Below are 24,712 nucleotides of genomic sequence, written 5' to 3' on the forward strand. Positions count from 1 at the left end.
ATATTTATTGACACAGTATTTATTTAAGAGTGTTTTTTTTAATATTTTTTAGAATACAGAGGTTCAGAGTTTACATAAGATGTTCTATGTTTAATAGATACACAGATATGACTGACAATAAAGATGTGAAACATTGAAAACTGTGATGGCTGTGTTATGATATTCAAATCTTTAAAAAAAAGAATCAGAACGGTTGCAACACTGAAGACATTCTTCTAATAATGGTGACGTACATGGGGTCTTCCTTCAGTTGTATGTTGTGTAAGCTTGTGGTTTCATTGTGTAACGGCAAACTAGCATAATAACAGGCAGCAGCCCTCCGCCGCGCTGAAGGAACTGAAAGGATTGCCTGCTTTGAGTTCAGTTCCTTCATGTGGGGTTGAGCTGTGGGGCCGTCTGCAGAGTGAAGTCAGATTGAACACAATAAGCTGGAATGCTCGTGACATCCAAAAAGAACCCCCCCCCCCACACACACACACAGGCTCCCCACATGATCAGATCAGTCGCTGACTCACCACGAGCAGATGTCCTCTCTTGCCTTTAGCCACCTTCAACTCTGTGCCCCTCACAAAGTCGATGATTCCTTCCTTCCCTCGCGCCACAGTGAACCTAATGCTGCCGAGCGCACAGGAAGTAGAAACGAAAGCGAGAGAATAAAATGAGAATTTTTCGGACTTGCCACCACAGACTTCTGCCGGCGTAGGACCGACCTTCCCGGACTGATGTTGACATAGCTGGTCTTGTTGGCCATCATGGCGAGTTTAGTCACCAGCTCTATCACATGGCTGCAGTGCAGAACAACATCACCCTGAGGGAGACACAGCAGGATTTCCAGTGGCTGCACAGTTATGTGTACAGTACGTGTGAGTGTCATGACGGCGTGTGTCCTGCCGTACCTTCTGCTTGTTGTCCTCATTGGGCATGTGCAGGACAAACATCCCATCACTGAGGGAGCCCACAGAGATACCTGTTTAAAGGACAAACAGGAATGACTGAGTTCACCACAAAGACATATCACATCATACCAGCATCTCTAGATTTGCATTTATTACAAATGTTAGTCCTGTCAGTGCAAAGAATACAATCGTCAGTGACCATAGATTCATCTTCATTACTGACAGCCCTGCTTTAATGAGTAAGACCGTGTTTCACCTCTCAGAGCTGCGTAGTCCATTCGCTGCTTGATCTTAGTCCTGTCCACCAGCACAGCAAAGGTGTTAGTGAGGAGCAGCTGGCGAGGGCGAGGCTTGAACCCCCTTCTGTCGTACTTGGTGACCGGAACCCCATACTGAGGAGAACACAGGGGCGCTTTAGAGACAACAGAGCATCCTCAGTGTTGCCATCATGCTAGTGAACGTTACCTGCACTTTGTCATTGCCAAGGGTCTGGGTGACTTTCAGGCTGATTTGCTCACGTTCTATACAAAGCAATAAGAAAGTATTTATCATCCCTTCAGCCACATTACAGTACTGTATATGCATGTGGGGAGGCACTGGACGGGTGTGTGAACATGTACCGAGCCTCGAGTCCAAAAACAGCCTGCCGACACTCTGAGGGTAGCTGTCCTTCTGGTCCTTGAAAATCTCGCTGGCTACAACCTTCTGCATCATCTGAGAGAAAGGCAAACACCACGCAGGATGATGTTTGTATGTATTCAAACAGCAGGTAGGACCGTGTCTTCTGTAGGCACTGTACCTGCTTCTTCCATTCAGGCTGGACCCTCCTACAGTACTTAATGACCATGTTTCTCATATGCAGATCTCGCAGGTGCTCAGAGGCCTTAAAAACACAATGTACAGTAGAAACGTTGTTTTTACAGATATTCATACTTCTGTTAGTGCATAACAATTTCAGTCACTGTGATTTGATTGTGTACTTCAACGAGGGAGGGCGGAGGTGTTGGCCAGCTTTTTTCCAGAACATTCTGGGGCAGGCTTTTCCGAAGGTTCTTGAGGAAGGAGTAGCGCACGTGATCCAGGAAGTACTCGTTCTCAGGGCAGTATTCCTCATGGCGATAGATGAAGCCTTTAATGAACCTGATTACGGAAAAGACTAGTATGTTACATGCACAACGCTGCCTCGACAACACGCGCGCTAACAAACAGTCATTCAGGCACCTGCGTATTAGCTCAGCAGCCTGCCGTCGCCGCTTAGCCCTCCTGCGTGCTTTCATCCCCCGCCACCCGGACTGGATCACAATCACTGCACGTACACATGCAGTACACGCATAGATCAGCATTCACTCCCGCTTTAGTATAGCATAGGTTAATAGTAGAATTTGGCACAGATTCAAAAAAAACTGTTGGAGAACTGAAATTAATCAAAACCGCCATATAAATAAAACCCAAAGATAATACAGGATGTGACATGTGGGCCGTGTATGGTAGCAAAGCAACAGCGCCCCACAATAGCTAGTGCATAAACATTTACCCCCACAAATGTTCTTTTGCATGTGCATACAATACATTTAACATGTAATTTTTTGCAGCACCATTTGTAGCTGAAAAGCATCAAAAAGAAAATAACCTAATCTCGATGAGTTACACCAGGACCTGCTGCGTGTGTGCACGTTGTGCTCTGACCTGCGTGTCTGATGCGTTTGTACTTGGCTCTCTCCCTGTAGCCTCTCCATGATGTCTGCAGGGTCAACGCTGGAACACACGAGATTAAAGACGGTTTCATGCTTTTCCTTCAGGTGCTCCTGTGGTTTGTGTCCATCTTAGGAACCCATTTATAGTTGAAAGGGGACATTTCGCAAAGGACGTACGTGACTAAGAGTCATCGCCGCTGCTACATACCTATATCAGGCTTCTTGGCTTCAAGTGCGTCCTCAGTGGTGAAGAGGGTTTTGGGGAAACGAATGAAGATTTTCGACCTGCAGAAAGCCAGATGGTTCAGTCTCACATTAAGCCGGTGTTGGGGAAATGACGTCCCCTTGTCCTCCCTTCATCAATGATCTTTACCGTCCCAGCTTGTACTCTTCTGGTTTGTAGCCCAGGTGACTGACCAGTGTGGAAACACCATCCGCCAGTCTACCGTGCCAGTTAGGCCACGTCTCAGGGCACAGCGGCTTGTACCTGAGGGCATTTGTATTTCATTACATTCACCGCAACTGAACACTGATTATACGCACTACACAACAAACACACACTAGGGCCTTAGAACATTCGGAGAGTTTGGTCACCTCTGCAGGAAGGCTTCAAAGCGACGCCGGTAGGCAAAGCCAGCTCTCCTGACCCTCAGGTTCTCCATCAGGCCGAGGTACTTCACCTGGTGCCTGACCAGAACTTCATCAAACTTTCCTACAGAGAGGCATTGGAGCCAATCAGGCACATTATATAATACACTGCATGAGTAGTGATGAGATAAAAATTATAAAAAGGTACTGTACAGTAGGTCAAATTACAAATTAGACATAGGTATTTGCTCATGAAAAATGATGGGCATGCTGGAGCCTGTCCCAGCTGTCACTGGAGCAAGACGATGTGCACAGAGGGCTCCACAGAACCGCACACAGACAGACAAACCCTCATCTACGGGCAAGTTAGAATCTCCAATCAACCAACCTACACGTTTAAGTGTAAAAAGATATTAGGATGTATTATTACACATTTGCATATAGATGACATGTGAACTATGTTGATGCAAACCCAACACAATCTCTGTATATTAAATCACTTCATTGTTATTCGTGGCTTTTCTTACGAAATTATTATTGTGAAACTGCTGTTGGGTTTTTAATTAATTATTTAATAGATAAACATGTATTGTTCAGTAGATAACTAGGTTACAATATTATTAGTTTTGAAGATATGTTTTATTATTCTTTAGACTCCACCTTTTGCACATATCAGCTGTTATTTGAGAGGAATAGTACTGTAGCATATGTAGAACTGTACCTGGCTGCTTGGCATCGTTGGGTTTGATACAGCGCACATAGGATGGTTCTTTCGACATGAGGATTTCCATTAGTTTCATGAGGCTGTTTTTAAACTGACTGGCAGCCTAAAGCAGAAATAAACAATGAAACGATGGGAAATTCTCTGGATTTTGTTACCGTGTCAGTCATTGAGACGCAACGCAGACTGAAAGAGAGAGTAACAGGGAGAGAAAGTGGAATGGTTCCTACCATCTCTGGACGTTTCTGGTCTATCACTTCCTCTCTGCGGAAGCAGTGACTGAGAATCTGGTTCTCTGACTGGCACATGACCTGAACATGGACGAGACCACACAACCACACATGAACGCCGCACGGCAGGAGGCACGGAACGCTGTGAAGGTGTTCTTCTTTTGTCTCACCTCTTTCAGGTTTCGGCTCAGTGAGTCATTGTTCTTGTCTAGGAAACCTGAGTGAGACAACCAAACACAAGAAATCACAGGAGAGCTGTTGCATGAATAAATTGGTGTTTTTATTTAGTGCTAAATCACAGCTTGTTGTACCCTGGACATTGTAGTTGACCTCTCCAGCATAATGCAACAGCCTGAACTCCTCTCTACTCATGACCCTGCGAGTTTTTCCATTTGCCAGCTTGTGACTAAAAGACACAAACAGTCGTGTATAAAAAATGCATGTAGGTCTGCAAATATATGAAGATAAAATAAAATGATGCTTACGTGACAAAGTGGGGATGGGCGCCAAGAGTGTCCTCCAGTTTCTCTAGGAAGGAGACATCACAGGTTTCTCCAGGTCTCAGACACTCCTCATCCTAAAAAGAGCACAACAGATGACCTGCAGCTTTACTGTATATAGATAGAACCTCATATAGTGGACACATGAAGAATGGATTGAAATGCACACCAGAATGGATATGATGCCTTTGTGCTTCTCCTCTATCAGGTCACAAATTATCTTGTTGTCAAAGTACTGCACTGTCTCCCACTGAATTTAGAGAGAAACAACACATATAAATATCACTGAATATATCAAACATCTTTGTTTTGAGTCAACTAATGAACTTACTGCAATTCCTTCTGTCTCATACTCTTCCTGCTCAGATCTGAGGGTGAGCTCAATGAAAAGCTGCTGGAGTTTCTCGTTGCAGTAGTTGATACAGAACTGCTCAAAACTGTAGGCAAAAAAACATGCGGCACCAATAGGTTTTATAGAATAAGAGGCAGAGTGAGATGCGACAGGAAAGAGAAGGAGCATGAATCCCACCTGTTGCGCTGTAGGACCTCAAAGCCATAAATATCTAGAAGCCCGATCACTGAGGAGCCCTTGTTACTGTGGTAGATTTCATCCTGCATCAGATCCATCCGCATCAAGGAGTTAGACGTTAAAACATTGAAACAAGTGGATGAATTTTACGCTACTGTCATTGGATTGTTATCAGAGCTGTTACTGCACCTTCATGGCCAGCGACTGGTTGATCTTCTCCACCAGCCATGTGAAGGTTCGACCGTACACAGCCTTGGCTAAGGCATCGCGTGCAGACATGGCCTGCTCAAAACTCAGTGGGCTGATCATCTGCAATGAAGACACAGGCCCCAAATTAAAGTCTGCAGGCCCACAATGCAAAGCAAATAACCACAAACGCTGTAAACAAAGAGGCTGTCACCTCCTCTCCTTTGGCAGTGAGCTTCTTGTGAGTGAGTGCCTCTCTGAGGGCTGAGCCATCCACAGCCAGCAGCTGCAAAACCACAAAACAACATCTGTTCTGGCCTTTTGCAACTCTTTGTGCATACTTTGACATCCTGTAATACTGTTGGGACGACTCTGACCTTTGCGACATTCGTTATCTGAGTCTCAGTAGTGATATAAGTTTCTCCTTCCTCTCCTTCCCCAAACTGTGTGTTCCCCAAATGGAGAACACTGGCAATGATATTCAGCAATTTCTAAAGGCAGATATGGGAAAAACAACCTCATAGATTACATATTTGTCTTCAGACCAGATGGATGTCTGAGTAGTCATTACCAAAATATGATCAGCACAATCAGAACCAGAAGTAAAAGTCTCATTCAAGCAACTTTCTTAAAATACTCACCACAAAATGCTTAAAGAAGCAAACAAGCTGTTTTTTGAAGAGAAAACGGAATGAGGTATGGTTGATAATCACTCAGTTACTGACCTCCACGTCTGCCTCAGTGAAGCCAATAACAGGCAGGGCCTTCATCACAGCTTTCCAGTTGTTCTTGTCATTAATGGAGCTCACTCTGGGACAGTTACCCTAAGAAAAGCATGCGGTCCATTTAACCATCGGCTGCACGGAACCCAAGCAGTTCATCAGGCTGAACCAGACGTACCTTGACCAGATAGCTGTAGCTGTGAGGGCTTCTGTCCAGGTCCAGTGTGCTAAGCAGGTCGTCATCACCTCCATCCAGCAGCTGGTAGAAGATGTGAAAGTTCCGCTCACCGTGGTTCTGGTGAACTACTCGGGATTTCTCCAGCAGGTAGTTCAGGATGTGACCGCCTACTGGTACCCCCTGGGTGAGATGTGAGCAGACAGCAAAGGATGAAAGCAGACTGGGTGTTCTGCAGGGGACAGCACATGTGTTTTACTAAAGACTGGGAAAGCAGTGAAGAGCCTTCTTACTCTGAAGTCAAATTGAACATCCATGTATTTCCCAAAGCGGCTGGAGTTGTCGTTCCTCAGCGTTTTGGCGTTGCCGAATGCCTGAACCGAGTTAGAAGGAGGAAGTGAAACGACAGTACACTGACAAAATCTAACTGTCATGCATAAACGTGCCAGAACAGGGGTAGACTACCTCCAGAACAGGGTTAGACTGCAGCAGGCGGTCACCAAGGGCAGCCATGTGATCATTAGTGGGGCAGGTGACTGCGTAGTAGAGCAGGATCTTCTTGGAAGCTTCTGTTTTACCTGCTCCGCTCTCACCTGATATGAGAATACACTGGTCCTTCCTCTCAGTCCGCATGGCCCGGTAGGTGTTGTCTGACACGGCATAGCTGGGGGATGAAGATAAATCTCCTTTATTATCTTTTAAAATATATAATTTGATGTTCATTATATCAAGATGTTGATTTGAAGTGACTCACATGTGTGGTGATATCTCGTAGAAGCTGACCCCTCGGTACCGCTCCATCTGCTGCTTGGAGTAAATCTCCAGCTCCTTGTATGGGTTCACTGACACCAACACTGATCCAATGTAAGTCTGAGACCACACAACACATTCACATATATCTCACCACACCGACTAAAGCGTTCTGGGACATATGAGGAAATCTAGAATAGATTACATAGATGAGGTTTTCTCTGAAGCGCCTCCGTAGGTTCTCTATGAAGGCTGCCTCACTGTTGTAATTCTCCAGCAAGACAAAGTCCTGCACCCCGACCCGGTCCCGGGCGGTCAGGGCACTCTCCATCACTAAACGTACTCTTCCCTCCACATCCACCTCCTACAGGAAGACAGGAAGATTGAAAACAATAACGTGACGAACCGAACACACTCTGCATATGCATCTCTGAGAAATGTGGTTGTATTGTGTTAGTCTGCTTTCAGTCTGAGTAGGTTGAACTGAGAAACACTGTTCTGCATGCAGGAACACATCGAAAAATGTACCAAAAAATAAATGGAAAACAACATTTATTACTGATATCCTTGCAACAAATGCAATTCCACAGATGACCAGCAGGGGGCAAACAAAGCCTATTCCCATCATCTGCTACTCAACATCACTATTGTTGCCAAATGACAAATTACAAAACAGAATCTATTTATGAAATCAGACAATGTGAATTTCAAAATGATCTCCAAAGTTACAGAGCAAAAAGTCAAAGTTGCAAAGGCGTATTGGCCACATCACCAAAACAACGGTAAAAACAGTTCCACTAAGTCCTGCCAAGATTAAACAAAGAAGACATTTAAGGAATCTAAACGACAAACAGACAGCGTAGACTCATCTGTTATGCGATAGTGAGATAGTGAGTCTATTATTCCACCACACACAGCTCTGTATCACTGAATGGGGTTTAACTGAGGCAACTATGAAGGTGTGTGTACATGTCAACTCCACTGACAGATGCCTTAAAGATCTTTCAGACAGACACAGCCTCATACACACCCACATGCACCCAATACAGAGGAATAAAAACAGGAGTTGCTATTACTTACTGCCTGTGAATATCCACACGCAGGGCTGTAATTAGTAAACTACGCCCGCTCAGCCAGCTGCACTCTGTCTGGACTAAGAACACGCTATGAGAGAAGCCCCGCTGCTTTTCCTCCGACATTCATAAAAACAATCAGAAGGTGGAACAAAGGGGCTAAACTTCCACACGACTTCTGTTCTGCTCGAACGCCAAAAGGCTCTCGAGGGTCTCATTTAGCCAGTGAGAGCCTGTAAAAGGTCATTATCTCTGCACACTGGATGCAGGAAAGCCCTTAAAAAACAAGAGGACAAGCGTGGACGACGGCCAAGAAGCAAAGAGCAAAGGAAAGTGGCTGTGCACGTCCACCCCCCCACCCCCCGGTTCGGGTTCACCTTAGACCATTGTTCTTCCACTCCTGCAGGTGGGCCTCCTACAGATAGCGCTTACAGATCACAGTCAGATTTTCCAAAGGACGCAACAAATGCTCGCGGGGGTCAGGTCTGGGACAGGCTTCCATTGGCTGACCCGCCGGCAGCATTCCACGCAAACGCTGGAAGTATGTGCAAGCTGGTGTGTCTGGCATGTAAGAAATCCGCACCTCTGTTTAAGATACCCACGAGGCAAGAATGCAATTAGCACTACAAACATAGGATCACACTCAATCCAGCCGTTTCCACTAACCGTTTTAACTGACAACAGCTTATGTATTAAAGAGATGGAGAAGGATTTCACACTCTCCAACTTACAATATTAATTACAATATGAATGCAGCTTAATTTTGGTGTGATCAGCAGACGCAACTGAAAATGACCAGCACTACTTGGCTCTGGACTGCAACATTCATGCTCCATCACATCCTCCTCAGAACTCACACCTTATGTGAAGATAATTATCCAGCAGCTGCTCTGCTGCGTTGACAGTGTCAACTTTTAAAAATAGTCACCAAACGCCCGTAGTCATATTGTTTGGCTCATTTGTTTTCCTGTGCTACACAGAAATATATTTTTACTGCTGTATGGAGGTATTCAACAAACCCTGCTATCATGTAGAAAGTAAAACTAAGCGACTTATGTTTGTCCAAGATATTTGTGTGTAGTCATGGGTTACATCTTTAACCGCTAACAAATGTCATCACTGTGACAAAAACAAGACAAAAATACTTTAAATTTATAAAAGCCTCCTCTGTAATACTTTGCTCTCAAAACAGAGAAACACTGTTGCAACTGACTTTCCTCTAGTTGATGATCTCATGAAAGTATTTAAATGCTTTTTGGAGGAAAGTAAAGAGTACAGGTCCGTTGTGAGTGATCTGGGACCGGGTCTGGGTGTGAGACATGACTCTGGTACCAGTGCAGGACCGGAGGTGTGGCTGCAGCCTCGACCAGTGAGGAAGCCCACCTAACAGTGGGACTGGGCTCCAGGCTGAGCCCCATGACTAAGCCCCGCTGGGCGGCCTCCGTTTGGATTGTCTTCCTTATAAGGCCTGCCCCACCACCACAACCCCGAGGTGAGCTGCTCTGGTACCACAGCTGGCTCCTTCAGATGTACCAGTAATGGATAATGTACCAGCACCTTTTGGACTGATTGACTTAAGGCTTACACAAAACCCAGAATACACACTGACTCATGTACGTGGAACGAAAAGGAATCTTCAAGTGACTTATTGTTCTGTTGTGCCCCCCCCCCCCATGTGTAAAGCGGTGAAGCAGTGAGTCGGATCTGGTGCTTCAAACCCACCCAGTGAGCAGCACCGAGCACCAGAACGCCACCAGCAGCATCGCGGCACTCAGGATCTTACCCTGGCCTGGTACCTCATCCTGTCCCGCTGTTCCTGGAAGTAGGCTGAACCGCGGGTTCCCCCCCGTGCTGCTGGCGCGCCTCCTCCTGGGTCCGACTCCTTATCTCTGGCTTCTCATCCACCTCGCCTGCGGGCAACACATTTAGGTAACGTACTGTGTCTCCTTCTCGCCCCCGTCCCCGAGCCTTCCTGCCTTTCTGCACGTCTGCCCCTGCTCCCTGTCCGGCTGCCCTGTGAGCGCCAAGCACACGCACGCACGCAGGCCAAAACACCACCCGCTCCGCCCGTTTATACCTTCAATCCATCTTCCCCTTCACAGGTCCCAGTGGATATCCGCGTCTACATGAGCTCCTCTCTTTGCCTCCGAACTCTACTGTGTGAAACAAGGGCAGGAACTCCGGGGCACACGTCACGAGTGGAGTAGAAAGGAGAAAAAAGGAAAAAGAGCCCAGGGAAAGTATGCTGCAGGATAATAGAAGAAAGAGAGCCAGAGGAACGGAGGGCAGAGAGAGGCTTTGGAAAAGTTGACTAAGCGCCCCAGCCTACTAACATGTAATCACCATGCAGCTATAAAAAAGGAGGAGAAAAAAACAGAAAGCACATGATGAGCTCTCAGGACATTCTTTCTTTCCTTCCCTCCCTATTTAGTTTGCTCCCTCCCTTTTCTCCCACAAGCTGAGACAGATTCGCATGGCTGCTTCCCCCAGCGCATGGCCCACTTCCACTGTCACATCTGAATGGGACTCGAGTCTGCTGTTAATGGTTTCCACTGGTTTTCCTGAGCGTGTTCAGAGCACAACAGCACTTCATTTAGAATGTTGTGTTTAGCACATTACGCCAAGCGCAGTCAAGGCCACATCATTTGTGAGTCAGAACCGTTCTCTCCTCACCTTATTGTCCGTCCTCTCCCTCTGCGTTCTCCTCACTCTGTCTCCACGCCTCTGCTCTCTTTGCTCTGCCAGAATAATCTAATACCCAACACTGAGGAATCTCAGTGATGCTACCCAGATGTAGAACGTCTCTCTCGCTTCTCTCAACCCAGCTTCTGCTCCCTGACAGTTTTGGTTGTTATTTTAATCATTGCTTTTCGCTCTCAAAGCATGTGCTCAACTGAAATGATGATTTGATGCAGGTCAGAGAAAATCATCACAAGCTCAATGAGATGATGGCAGAGCATTTGCAGTAGTTGGCATAGGCAGGATGACTGCAGCAGAGTGGTGGGAACTGTTGTGTTACAGGACACTAAAGTCAATCTGTAAAACACCTCTGCTTTTTTATTTTTTTTTTCCAATTACTGTTCCTATCTTTGTTTAGCAGTTCCTGTATGGTAAGTAGAATTTCCTTCCCACTTGTTTCCTGATTTCAGATGACATTCAGGACTGGACTTCCCTGCTGGCTTCTATACAAGAAAACTTTCAAAGAAACCTTTTAAAGTTCATTCACAACTGATTTATAAGGCTGATAGGTTTTATAAACTGGGATCTGACACTAAAGTGTAACAGCTCTTTAAATAAGTGTGGCGGGACCGAGGACTACACCCGCTGACTCCCCACCTCAAGTGAAGTGGTGTCATGAGCAAATGTGTTTTTGTTTTTTCACCACACTGTGCCTGACTTCAATTTTGGATAATTAAATGAAAACTTCAAAACAATTTCTCAACATCTGATATAGCTTAACATTCATGTCATAAACTAGCTGTGCGTACAGCATTTGAAACTAGGATATAATACTGTGTTTCCTCATTTCATAGTCAACTGTCTAATTTTATATTATGATTAGTGATAAATCCCAAAGCCATGATGATGTGGGTGGGGTAGAAAACGAGCCGTTTCTCTCCTCTTTCTCCCATCTAAATCTTACCAAACTAAATATTATCCTCATTTCTTTTCTTGAGTTATGCTCCATGATTCATGCTACAAAGATGAGCGGTTCAGTCTGTTCACTACCAATAGAACTGTGTTAGCTAAACTAGCTTTTTTTCTGCAACTCATCAGTCTGAACTCTCTCAGCATTCATTCGCTGTTTATTTTACATCACCTCACCTTTTGGGAAATGATTAAGGTGTAAAACAGAAGCCAACGAACAGGGATGCATTTGCTAGAATTTAGGCAGACGAGACAAAGAACAAGAGAAACACATATTTATTTAAAATGTACTCTTAATCGTTTTCAGACAAGGATGAAGAAGAAGTCTATAACTTAACTGCTTTACTGGGACAACAAGAACAAGCTTGTTACTAGATGGCCTTCTGATTGTAACTATACAGAGTTATAGCCCCACCTAGTGGTGGCAATGACAATTACAATGTATTTCTTGTTCCGAAAAGGGTTGACATTTGGTTCACACATAATAAATATATAATAATATAATAATATGTGTGATAGAGGCAAAATAAAAAAAATGAAAATGCCAAGGTTATAACTTTATAATTCAACCATAATATCCACATCTGCGTACAGAGTTTTCCCTAAGAGCGACCTCTGTACCCCCCCCATACTCCCCCCGAGTAGAATATCAGTCTACTCACTGTCAGCCAGGACACTGTGTCTTGTTTTAGCTAATATATTTAATATTATTGTAAATAATATCGCATTCATCCTCCACATCACAGAATATTCACATGCACATGAACACACGCACATACACCGACTGTACACTACATTAAATACTTACCAAACTCCTCCGCAGCGTATGAACGCTCGCACTTTCTACCACATCCCAATTTCGGCTCCAACTCGAGGCGCAGGTCGTTTTGACACGGCGCTCTGTCGGTCTGTCTGTCTGCCTTTATTTCCCCACCGCAGTCTAGACTAAAGCCACTCTCGCGTGGAGCCGCCGCGCACGGATACAATTACATCAATTACGCAAAGACACTGGGCAGAAAAGGCGCTGAGGGAAAGTTAAAAAGTCGGAACGCATCAAGCTTCTGTCACACAGTGAGTAATAGTACGTTGGGTTTATCGCCTATAAATCCACTAGGAGGCGGCAGCGCTAAAGTTAATGGTCTGCCAAAAGTAATCAGATAGGATGCTGATGACGGATGCCAGCCTCTGGTGAAGCTGGACGAGCTGAATGCTAGTGAACCGTATAGTGAACCCAAAGGCCGGCTTATAAGAGGCGCGTCCGACCATATGACCTCTGATGAATTTATCTCTGTTTGTCGTTAGGAGAGGATGAGCCACGTGTATTTTCTATGGTAACCACGTCAAAGCAAAAGTCGAAGTGTGGGAAAACAAAGGATCTGTTCATTATCCAGAACATGCAAAGTCATGCGTGACGCACAGTGAAGGTGGTATGGATGGACGCGCACGGCTGCCGCTGGAACGGGCTCACACATTTTTTATTGAGGCAATAACTCATGACTATCGCAGCAGAATCAATTCACGGGTGCACAGAAACACTTTGTCTGCGGATGTGCTGAGAAATGCACCCAAAACAAGACGTGCCAACGGGATCATTAGATCCACAATTATGAACATGTGGAAATGTTAGGGAATTAAAAAGAGGACCACATCAAATGTTAGAGATGTCGCTGGTTTTCACCGGAAAGACCAAATATGGCCCTTTATTTGCTTGTTTTAAAATAGTAATCGGGCTCATTCGAGTTGTCTCTACGTCAGCAGCAAATAAGCGACAACATGGATGCGCGAGCGCTTCCCAGCTGTTTCTATGGGAACTGCCCCCATCCTCCTCATGCTGCCTACATGAAAGGACCTCATATACATCCGTCTCAATTTATGGCTTGCTGACATGGCACAAACGTCGCAATTACCACCTGCCAACTAGCACAGGTTAGTGAGTGATATTATGTTAAAGTACATGAAGGTTAGCTAGTTTAAAGTACGTCGGCTAACGTTAGCATGGGGTAAACCCAATTAAATGACATCATAATACGTGTAATCTTTTCCAAACATCGGTATTTTTTATTGTATAGATTCCTAAACACGTCGCAGCTCATAGCAGTAAATATGGAATTAAAACACACTGACGTAATTAAAGTTGCAAAGTCTGGTAAATACCACTTTAAAAGCGTAACGTTAGCATGAAGTGACACCATAACTAGCTTAAAACTCAGTAAACAGTAGCTAAAACGTATAATACCGGCGTAATATTGTGTAATTCTCGCTTAACCTTTCTTTCGTTGAACAATTCGCAGGCATCCACGTCTAACAAAGCCCTTTTTGCATTCCTGTAGCCATAAAACCGACGGTAACCCCAGTGGACGTATGCGTTACTCGAGGGTAACGGGCGCCAGTAACGGCTACGCTGACCTGCTGCAGTTGTGTGAGGGCGCCGCTGGGTGAGTCCCTCTCTCCGCCGCTCCTGTCTCCACAGCTCCCTTTTCCCAAAGAAAAGAAGAGGAGAACTAGGTCCGGGGAGGAGGAGGGCCGCCGCCGCCGCCATTATCGGAAAGCTGACAGAAATCCCACTTTCACGCACGCAATCGGCTCAGGAATTGATCGGGACATGAGCGGGTTCGGTTGCGGCCGAATCGCATTTCGGAAGAAACAGCCGCGATCGCGACCAAGTCGCCGTTGTCTCGCGCGTGCGACCGGCCCAGCGTTCTGTGGGCACAACAATGGACAGAATAATTATTGAAAAAGCAACGTGGTGAAGCGAGAAGGAGACGGCTGGGCACATTTTAATACGCCTGCATTTGTCCCGGGGGAAAAAAAAGAGCCCCTTTGCAGGAGCGGGGCTGCATTGTTCGATCACCGGGGGACATTTATTTCTTCCTTCCACCTATTTATTCGCAACGAAAACCCAGCGGTGCCAAACGACGGGATCGGGGCGAGCTGATGGGCAGCTGCGTGAAAACGAACGCGTCGCGCAAGTTGTAGCGGCGTCGGCGTTGTCCGTGAATCGCGGGCGGCCGCCGGTGCGTTCTGCGGCTTTATGCGCGTGCAACACGTCGGGCGGCGAGGGCTGCGGCAAGCGCCGGCCTGACAGATGCGGGAGGCGGACGGGAGACACGCGATGGTACGTACCCCACACGCTCTCCCCTCTCCTTTAGGGGCCGTTTGCTGCCGAGGCCGCCTGGCGCTGCAGCCGCCACAGCTGGGCTCATAAATACCCTTTAAAGCTTCGCCGTCGGCGTGGGGAGGGCGGACAATCCCCGACTTCGCCTCTGCAATTTCATTATGTAGACAGCGGGCCTGGCGTGGTCAGTGCCCCCCCCCTCCCCCCGACCATGGTAACCGTTAATCCTCTGCAAAACTTACAAACCTCCCAAGATCCGAGTTATTAAGTCGTGTCAGTGGACTGTGTCGGACGTGGCTCTGTGGGACCTGGCGGCTCCATTCGAACCGGCCCCGTTCGTGTGGAGTATCGGGCCTGGCTCAGCTGAGCGCTGCCTGTAGTCGCTTCTGACCCAGCGTGAGCTGCTGCTCGCTAATGTATGGTCACTTCATGTGACAGGTTAACTGTTTATCATCAGCCTGGGACTCTTTGTGCCTCTAAGAATTGCCTCCATTCAATCATATTGCACGCAAGTAAATAGCTATGTTGTATTGTTTTTTATTTTTTGAAATGTTTTAACAGAGTTGTTTATTATCATTATGTCTAAACAGGATGTCCTAATTAGGTGTTTTTATTCCATTGGTGGTCTTTACTTTAAACATGGTAATGATGCTGGTTTCTTAGTTTAGGTTGATAAAGTGTTTTGCGGGAATGGAGGCTGAGGTGGTCACAGCGTAGTCATTTTTATTCTCGTCACTTCACTCCCCGATCAGCTGACCTTGTCATTTAACAAGTGCCACTCCCAGTAGATTTTAATATAACCGTGTCAATCCTGATGTGATTTTAACTGAGGTCATTTTGCTTTGTTTATGATGTGCGAAATCACAACACCGTCATCTTGAGGCACGTGCCATATTAAGGTCAGGACCTTGCAGATGTAGAGCAAGAAACCCAATAATATCTGTTGAGCGGACACCAGGTCACAGTGAGAGGATAAATAACTCCTACTGGTGGAATTCTACTGAATAAGAATCAGGATGGGTCGTTATCTGCCCTGTCTGGCTGCGGTAAACCAGCAATTAAACAAAAGCAGCAACTTATAGTCCTGTCAGCTGATAGCAGCTGGTCTATGCAACCTCCTCTCATGATGAAGACCTGAAAAAAGGCTGGAAATGTTCTCCTTGGATGAGGGGATTCGCTCTAGAAGGTCTTGATTAATTAAGTACTTAGTGGGTGTTAGATTAATTGACAACCCTTGTGGTAAAGTAATATTTAAAAAAAATATTCAAGGCAAAAATTTTAAGCCAGTTGAAAAACTGTTTGTTTCTCCTAGACATAATAGACAAATTGTAGATGTTACCTGACTCAGGGTATGTGATGGGGAGTTTGTCATATTTTACCTCATTATCATTTTAATTTTAAAAACGTATAATGATATTTATTATGTGAATTATAGACAATGCAGTAGACTGTAAAATAAATTTTACTTCATCAGCAGATATTGTAATGGATTGTCCACCTATGCTTCTAAAACTACAGCAGCGTTTGATGTGTTGTAGAGATTTGATACATATTACCGTTCACAACAATGAGACATGATATGAGGCATGATCATAGAGAATTACACTGATTTAATTTTTGAATTATACTTATTTCACAATCTCATCATAATCATCTGATTTGGTAAACAAAGGAAATTGTTATAAAATTGAATCCATTTTGCATTTTGCATTCAGCTTGTGAGCTCAATTTAAAAGCATTAGGAGGATTACAAATGTAAAACTTAAATTTTAATTTGCTGTTTTTTTGGATATTCTGTTTTTTCCTATTGCCTGATTTCTTTTCTTTTTTTTGACAGGATCTGATTCATATTTAAGAATTGACTGAAACAACCTCTGCTCCTATCAAAAATAAGAAGTTTATCAAATCAAAGCTCAGCAGAAGAAAGCAAGTTGTGACATCCCTTGTGGATCTGCAATCTTTATGGACAAACCCTCAAGTGAACTCTTTTATACAGTGCCTGTGTATGGCAGGATGACCGGCAGCAGACTATGATGGCGAAGAAGCAAGATGCCCGATCACCCATTTACAATCTCATTGTGGTGGGTTTGTCAGGAACAGAGAAGGAGAAGGGGCAATGTGGGGTTGGCAAGTCCTGCCTGTGCAACAGGTTTGTGCGGCCTAGTGCTGATGACTTCTACCTGGACCACACATCAGTGCTGAGCACCAGCGACTTCGGGGGTCGAGTTGTTAATAATGATCACTTTCTTTTTTGGGGAGAGGTGTCCCGGGTCCTGGAGGAGGGTCCCGAGTGCCGAATGCATGTTGTGGAGCAAACTGAGTTCATTGATGACCAGACATTTCAGCCACACCGTAGCACTGCTATGCAGCCCTACATCAAACGGGCAGCTGCAACCAAACTGGCCTCAGCAGAGAAGCTCATGTACTTCTGTACAGATCAGCTGGGGCTGGAGCAGGACTTTGAGCAAAAGCAAATGCCCGAGGGCAAACTGCAGGTGGACGGCTTCCTGCTTTGCGTTGATGTAAGCCGAGGCATGAACCGTAATTTTGACGACCAGCTGAAATTTGTTACAAACCTCTATGGTCAGCTGAGCAAAACCAAGAAGCCAATTGTGCTGGTCCTCACCAAATGTGATGAAGGAGTGGAGCGCTACATCAAAGATGCACATACCTTTGCTATCACAAAGAAGAGTCTGCCCGTAGTTGAGACGTCCGCTCGCTCAAATATAAATGTTGACCTTGCCTTCCTTACCTTGGCTCAGCTTATTGATAAGAGTAGGGGCAAACCCAAAATCATCCCTTATTTTGAAGCCCTCAAGTTACAGAGTCAGCAAATAGCCTCTGCCAAGGATCGCTATGAGTGGCTGATCAACTGTAAAGTGAAGAATCATAACGAATCTTGGTTGAACATCTGTCGACAGATAAACAACTCCCCAGAGTACAAGGAATATGTCTTCTTGGAGGGAACAGCTAAGTGCAAGAAACTTTTTCAGCAGCATGTTTACCGTCTGAAACAGGAACATATTGAGAGGCGTCGCAAAATATACTTGAGCACTCTTCCTTTAGCACTTAGTTCTTTGGTGCCTGACCTGGATGAGATAGACCAGCTGAGCTGGTCTGGTGTACAGAAGGTTCTGGAGTCCAAGCAACACTTTGGCCACTGGTTTGTTGTTCTTGAGGATTCACCATGGGAGGATACGTCTCACATTGATAACATGGAAGACGAGCGGATCCCTTCAGACCTACTGGAGACGGCTGAAGCTGAGGAACTCTTTAATGCTCATCTGGAACATCTGCGTAATGAGTGTAGAAGGGCAGAGATGAGGCTGGAGTTCAAACAGAGGCTGGCGTCCTCTCCCTTTGTCACACCCGGTAAACCTTGGGAGGAAGCGCGCAGCTTTATCATGAATGAAGAGTTTTACCAGTGGCTTGAAGAGCCAGAGTACTTGGACCTGTACAACCGGCACCAGAAGGAGATCATTGACCGCGCTAAAGAAGACTTCCAGGAGCTCTTACTGGAGTACTCGGAGCTCTTTTATGAACTGGAGGTGGATGCCAAGCCAAGTAAGGAGAAGATGGGGGCAATCCAAGAGCTTTTGGGAGAGGAACAGAGGTTCAAGGCACTACAGAAGCTTCCAGCTGAAAGAGATGCCCTGGTATTGAAGCATATCCATTTTGTCTATCATCCTACCAAGGAGACCTGCCCCAACAGTCCTCACTGTGTAGACTCTAAAATCGAACAACTCTTAGCCTCACGTTTTCCCACATGTTACCCCTTCTTTGACGTGAAGGCCCATTTTGGCGACACGAAAGCTGATAGAATTAACCTGGTCATACTAGGGAAGGATGGGCTTGCCAGGGAATTCGCTAATGAGATTAGGGCCCTCTGCACAAACGACGACTGGTACGTGTTAGATGGGAAGATGTATGAACTGACTCTCCGCCCCATTGAAGGAAACGTGCGTCTTCCAGTAAATTCCTTCCACACCCCCACTTTCACCCCTCATGGATGCTTGTGTCTTTATAATTCAAAAGAGTCCCTTTCCTATGTAGTGGAAAGCCTGGAGCGCATTAGGGAATCTACTCTAGGTCGAAAGGACAGCCAGCTAGCTCAATTGCCAACATCATTGCTTTTAGTCACTAAAAGAGGTGTAGGATCATATGTGGATATAGGTCGAGAAACTGCCTTAAACCTAATTACACAGGGACAGCAGGTGGCAAGGAGACTGCAGTGTAGCTTTCTAGACCCTGCCTCTCCTGGTGTGGGCTATGGACATAATGTAAATGAGACTCAGATCAACCAAGTGCTGAGGGGCCTTCTGGACATTAGGAGGAGCACATCCTTTAGTAGCATTTCTCCACCTCTCCTCCCTGAGCCACCAGGACTCCGAGACTCTCCCCATCAGCCGGTCACAGAAGCAGATCTTCGCATTGTCATGTGCTTAATGTGTGGAGACTCCTATGACATTGAGCAGCTTCTGTCCCCTTTCCTAATGCATCAGCATTGTCGGCCCATGTCCAATAGTGGCACCTCCGTATTGCTGGAACAGACAGTTGGTGGACACAAACTGGCCATAGAGCTGTCTCTGCTCTCATATCACGCCTCGTTCACTTTGCGGAAGAGCAGGTTAGTACACGGATACATTGCCGCATACTCGGTCTCCCGGAAAGCGTCCCTGGAGACGCTATGCGCCTTCCTGTGTGAGGTTCAGGACATCATCCCAATTCAGCTGTTGGCAGTGGGAGATAGTCAGGCAGAGCTTACTGACAGTGACTTTGCCTGTGAACAGCAGATCCAGGGGGAGGAGCTAGCCCATGAAATTGAGGGTCGATTCAATAGTGTGGTGTGCGGATCTGGAGGGGTGGTGGGAGGCCTGCACAGGATAGAAATGTTCCATTCTTTTCTGATGGAAGTGGTGGAGAAACGCAACATTGTGGAGGCCACGCACATGTACGACAACGTTGCTGAGTCATGCACCAATGAAAACGTGTACTCCCCACGCTGCAGTTCCCCTAGCCCCGTCACCATGTTCCTCGATTCAGAAGACGACGTGGACCCATCGCCCCCCTACTATGATGGAACGCTCACCTCACATAGCGGAGGGTTTAATCTTCCTGATTTAGATTCCAGCGACATATCTGTCATTTCTGATATCAGAGACTTTGAGAACAAACTCAACAACAAAGTCCCCCCTCACGTCCGAGTCAAACCAGGTGTCACTTTTGATTTTCGTAAGGTGAGCCGCAACCCGTATATAGATACACTAGGTCACCGTCGCTCCCTCCCCTCTGCTGTTACCTGGGTTCCTGGTGGGGACGTGGGCTACGATCCCTCCGACTACGCTGAACCCATGGATGCTGTTTCCAAACCGCGCCCTAGCAACGAAGAGATCATCTACTCTGTGCCACACGACAGCACACAAGGCAAAATCATCACCATCCGCAACTCCAACCGGATGCACTCCAACGGCAACGGCTCGGACAGCGAAGCGGACAGCAGCTCTCTAGAGCGACGGAGGAAGTTCTCAGCGGTGGGGGTGAAGCCGCGTCTGTACCGCGACCGCTCCAAGCGGCTTGGGAAGTTCAGCAGTTTCCGCACGAGCTTCATAGGAAGCGATGACGAGATGGGCGCCCTTACAAAGTCCAAGGAAGATGACTATGGGACCCTGAAAGGTGAAAGCCTTGCTAACGAGGAGAGTGAGGATCCAAAGAAGAGGAACATTCTGAAGAGCCTGCGACGAACAGCCAAGGTGTGTGTTATTTTAACTTCATTATTGAATGCAGCTTTGTCCTGGGGAGGCGCCTGACATTAAATTCTGTCTAAATATGAGAAAAGAATTGACTAGAGATGAGAGTAAACACATTTTGCTTAAAAGCCAACAAGTCCCACTTAAAATCCTCTGTCTTTCTTTGCAGAAAACCCGACCAAAGCCACGTCCAGCGATCCCCAAGCCCCTGGAAAGCAATTACTTCGGGGTCCCTTTGGTGAATGTGGTATCTCCAGACAGACCTATCCCACTTTTCATCGAGAAGTGCGTGCGTTTCATTGAGACAACAGGTGAGTTGTCGTCTTTTAGTGTTAGTAACGGTCTGATTATTTTTCCATGTAATTAACTGTCTGTCTAATCAAATAAAAAGACGAGCAGCTGATTGTTGGTTCTACAGTTGGTCTCAATCAGTGCACCTGTTCATAACACACATAAGGAGTGTGATCGTCCTACTCGCTCCTCCAGAAACTGCCAGCATCTGTATTGTTACGTCTGTTTTCAGTGCGGCTAATGAAGTGTTTGTGCTTTGCTTACTCCCCACTGTGCCCCCCTGTATCGCCCCCCCCCCCTCTCTGCTGCGTTGCTTTCCTACTTTTCCTCAGGCCTGAACACGGAGGGCTTGTACCGCGTAAGCGGGAACAAGTCAGAGATGGAAAGCATGCAGCGGCAGTTTGAACAGGGTGAGTTGCTCATCAGACTTGTTTGAACCAGCTGTTTGACAGTTAATTACGCGGCTGTCTAATCAAAACACAAACAGTTACGGAAGGAAAGTGACACGCGACTGATTGCTTGGTTTCGATGACGGCTGCTGTTTAAGGGCTCATTTGCTCTCATTCGCTCATTCTCCCCGCGTAGACCACGGATTAGACCTCGTGGAGAAAGACTTCTCTATCAACACTGTGGCTGGAGCCCTCAAAAGCTTCTTCGCTGAGCTGCCTGAGCCCCTGGTGCCTTGTGCTCTGCAGGTGGACCTATTGGATGCTTTCAGTAAGCAAACACTGCTGGGCTGGGAGGGTCTTTACCAGAACATAAAAGGATTATTTGTGTAGGAGGGAAGAGGGCAGGGAAAGTTTTGGAAGACTGACTTTGCTCTCTTTTAATGTTGACACGAAGAATTTCATGATCCTGTGTGGTGACGCGCTTGTCTCAGATTACGGTGCACAGTGATCTGTTTTATGGTAACCTTTCTATGTGCAGAAATCAATGACAGAGAACAGAGGCTATATACCATGAAGGATGTCCTGAGGAGGTTCCCCAGGGAGAATTATGATGTTTTCAAATACGTGGTGACCCACTTACACAAGTAAGTTCTTTGTCTAGTGTTTATACCGCTTTGCTCTTCTCCAGCAGACACCCATGTGTTATTCTTCCACAGTGAATAAATTGGTGCCTGACGGTGTTCTCTCTTTTCGTAGGGTGGGCCAGCTAAACAGGGTGAACCTGATGACCAGCGAAAACTTGTCCATCTGTTTCTGGCCCACCCTGATGAGGCCAGATTTCTCCACCATGGACGCTCTGACAGCCACGCGCACCTACCAGACAATCATTGAGACGTTCATCCACCAGTGCGCGTTCTTCTTCTACAACCAGCCGCTCCTCGACTCGCCCACCGGCCTGGGGGGCCTCCCCGCCTCGCCCACCACCACCCTCAGCGGGGGCTCCGCCTACTCGTGCTACCGCTCGTCCCCGTCCCACGCCGCCGCGCACTTCAGCCCCCTGCAGCAGTCGCCGCCCACCACGCCCCAGTCGCCCCTGCAGTCGCTGCTCCCCCCCCCTCCACCAGCACCCCCACCCCCACCCCCACCACCCTGCCGCTGAACAAGAGACACTGTGAGAGACGATGACATGAAACCACGTGTGCCCATGATGATGCTGGACCTTATCACCAACACACTAAAAAGAAGAAGAAGAAGAAGAAGAAGGAGGAAAAAAAGTGCACTTGCACACTGCATTTTTGATCATGGACAACAAAGGTTATGGAGTGGAGACGGGACCTGTCTGAGAGCGTTCCCCCGACCTGCCATTTGCATCCATACACGTGCATGGTGGCAGGTTACCAGCAGTTCCTCTGCTGCCTGAGCCCCGATCTCCTGGGTTTGACGTCGGGGCCGAAGCAGAGGGCAAAGGTCACCTCCCTGTCAGAAGCCACCACTTATCCGACACTACCAAGAAATAGAAACCTCTATGCCAAGCTGTGGCCACCATGTTTTTATCTGTGTAAAAATGTTTTTAGTTTTTATTTCTCATGAAAGTACTGCCACTGGATTTATGTTCCTGTGTGAGTAGCAGTTTGCCTCACACAGCAGAGCTTTCTCTGCCTGCCTTTGGGGTTTCTCTCGTCTCTACTTGAGGGGTCAGCGTGGGGAGGGGAGGGAAAAGGTGGGTACACATCCAGGGATGCACTTTAACGATCACTGTTGTTTTCCCCTCCACAGGGTTGTTTTGTTGACATGCTGTTATTTTGTGTGTGTTTTTAATTTCCCAGCTCAAACAGCCATACTCATTGCCTCCTCGGAGCTCTGGCAGATCAAACTTTGTTTACATCAACCTTGTTTTTGTATCCACAAACGTATCTGAAGCACTTTTTAATAGTGTAGTATTGAATCTGAAAAAAAACCCAATGCCACATTGATCAATTGTCCATAGTGTTTAGTGCTTGAGTGTGGCATCTGTGCAGGCTTGTGAAACAAGATCCTTTTGTAAAAACTTAAGTTCCTTAAGTGGATCCAGAGGTTCAGTTTTAAGTGGATGAGAAATCTGAATCTGCTCATATCCCTCATTCATCCAGCCATGTGAAGATAGTTTTCTTTAGAGTTCGTCCTCTACGTAGCTGTTGGTTAATCAGAGTGGGTGTGTAGGAGCGTTTGGTTTAATACCTCTGATATTAAATCAGAGATCAGTCAAGTGAAGGAGAAATTTTGCCATTTTGAATGTGTAACCTAGTCCTACCATAACACCAGCCTCCTTTCCATTGTGTCCATAGAAACCAAAAGCTTGAAACACGATCGGTTGCTGGATGTGTTGCTGTGGCTGTCTATCAAACCAAGCTCTCTGTAATCATCTAATATTAAGGGCCTTTAACTCGGAAGGTTTCATATTCTCAATGCACTGTTACTGCTTGTCCTGCTTTACGATACCACAGCCAGTAGAAGTAAAATATTTGTGAATGAGACACATCCAGGAAGCACCAACAGCCGTTTACCTGCTCTAGTGAATTAGTTTTGTGCTGGTATATTATCCTCCCTTACATGAAAAAAGCAGCACATTTTCAGCAGTTAGCACTGAAATGAAGTTAATGAATCTGGTCATTTTGACCATTAAATGTTTGAGAGGAAGCTAGCGTCTTTGCAATGGGACCCACTAGAAACAGGTTTACAAGTGTGGGATCGTGATCCCAATGTGGTTCTCGTGTGCAGCACCGACCAAAGATGTGGGACGGTCGGTGCTGCAACGTTGGGATTGTCATTTCTGGTACGTTTGGAATTGCAGTGCTGTCAGAAGCCAGTCATTTTGTGTTTATCAGTCTACACTGAGGGCTCTTCTCATTCTTCTCAGAGTTTGAAGATGTAACATTAAGACTGATGGCAGTGGTCCCATCATAGCGAGTGTAGAATCTGACTGCATCTCTTGAAATCTGACACAAGTCTGTTGTGAAATGAGCAAAACGTGAGTGCATACTACTCTATAATGGTTGTTTATTTGTATGTTGGGGAACACCACCCTTTAGTCAATGGTAGAAAACATTTCTAGTGTGTATTTCAATGATCGAAAGTCCATTTTTACAATTTTTTGTGAAAGGTTCCAGGCCACTTCAGTTTAGTGCATGATTTAAAACACACCTGGGGAGACGGGCGAAAGCCGCCTCTTGTTTTAAAAAACATGAAATTAGCGTGAGAACAAGACTAAAACTAAAGTCATGAAGCTTAAATATGAAAATGAAGAACTGTGCACCAAGAGCAAACCACGGAATCTGACTGAGAGTAGTGATTGAAGATGAAGGCCTTATGTGAACTGTACAATAGTTAATAAATGAAACTTGTGAAATTTTCCCCAGCTTCTTGTGCTGCCTGTATATGTTTCAATGAACGCTTTACTACTTGAAAACTACATCCAGCCA

The 24,712-nt window shown here is 46.1% G+C and overlaps 2 protein-coding genes across 6 annotated transcripts; one reads left to right on the forward strand and one right to left on the reverse strand.

Annotated features, from left to right (window-relative positions):
* Positions 1-18: 18 nt before the first annotated feature.
* myo1ca (myosin Ic, paralog a) lies at positions 19-14,260 on the reverse strand. Of its 5 annotated transcripts, none has more exons than XM_029172982.2 (33): positions 14,119-14,260; positions 9,848-9,974; positions 7,197-7,355; positions 6,996-7,111; positions 6,707-6,905; positions 6,535-6,615; positions 6,245-6,424; positions 6,070-6,168; positions 5,722-5,835; positions 5,559-5,630; positions 5,348-5,467; positions 5,159-5,241; positions 4,961-5,066; positions 4,799-4,879; positions 4,615-4,706; positions 4,441-4,535; positions 4,300-4,346; positions 4,130-4,210; positions 3,900-4,005; positions 3,185-3,302; positions 2,964-3,077; positions 2,799-2,875; positions 2,583-2,651; positions 2,118-2,202; positions 1,877-2,036; positions 1,696-1,779; positions 1,517-1,610; positions 1,362-1,417; positions 1,153-1,288; positions 897-967; positions 711-808; positions 516-615; positions 19-396 (listed from the first exon to the last, which is right to left on the reverse strand). In XM_029172982.2, exons 2-33 carry the CDS (start codon positions 9,863-9,865, stop codon positions 370-372), a joined length of 3,138 nt encoding a protein of 1,045 aa, XP_029028815.1. In that variant the 5' UTR covers positions 9,866-9,974; positions 14,119-14,260; the 3' UTR covers positions 19-369. The 5 variants fall into 5 exon arrangements, with proteins under 5 accessions (XP_029028815.1, XP_029028816.1, XP_029028814.1 ...); XM_029172983.3 differs by lacking the exon at positions 14,119-14,260 and adding an exon at positions 12,521-13,356; XM_029172981.3 differs by lacking the exon at positions 14,119-14,260 and adding an exon at positions 10,142-11,819.
* A 427-nt stretch (positions 14,261-14,687) lies between these two features.
* arhgap35b (Rho GTPase activating protein 35b) lies at positions 14,688-24,643 on the forward strand. Its single transcript, XM_029172980.3, has 7 exons — positions 14,688-14,827; positions 16,665-20,577; positions 20,744-20,885; positions 21,198-21,275; positions 21,451-21,582; positions 21,793-21,898; positions 22,011-24,643. The coding sequence occupies exons 2-7, from the start codon at positions 16,858-16,860 to the stop codon at positions 22,411-22,413; spliced, it is 4,581 nt and encodes a 1,526-aa protein (XP_029028813.1). The 5' UTR covers positions 14,688-14,827; positions 16,665-16,857; the 3' UTR covers positions 22,414-24,643.
* The last annotated feature ends 69 nt before the right edge of the window (positions 24,644-24,712 follow it).

The sequence above is a fragment of the Betta splendens genome, chromosome 14 (assembly GCF_900634795.4).
Source record: "Betta splendens chromosome 14, fBetSpl5.4, whole genome shotgun sequence".
Lineage (NCBI taxonomy): Eukaryota > Metazoa > Chordata > Actinopteri > Anabantiformes > Osphronemidae > Betta > Betta splendens.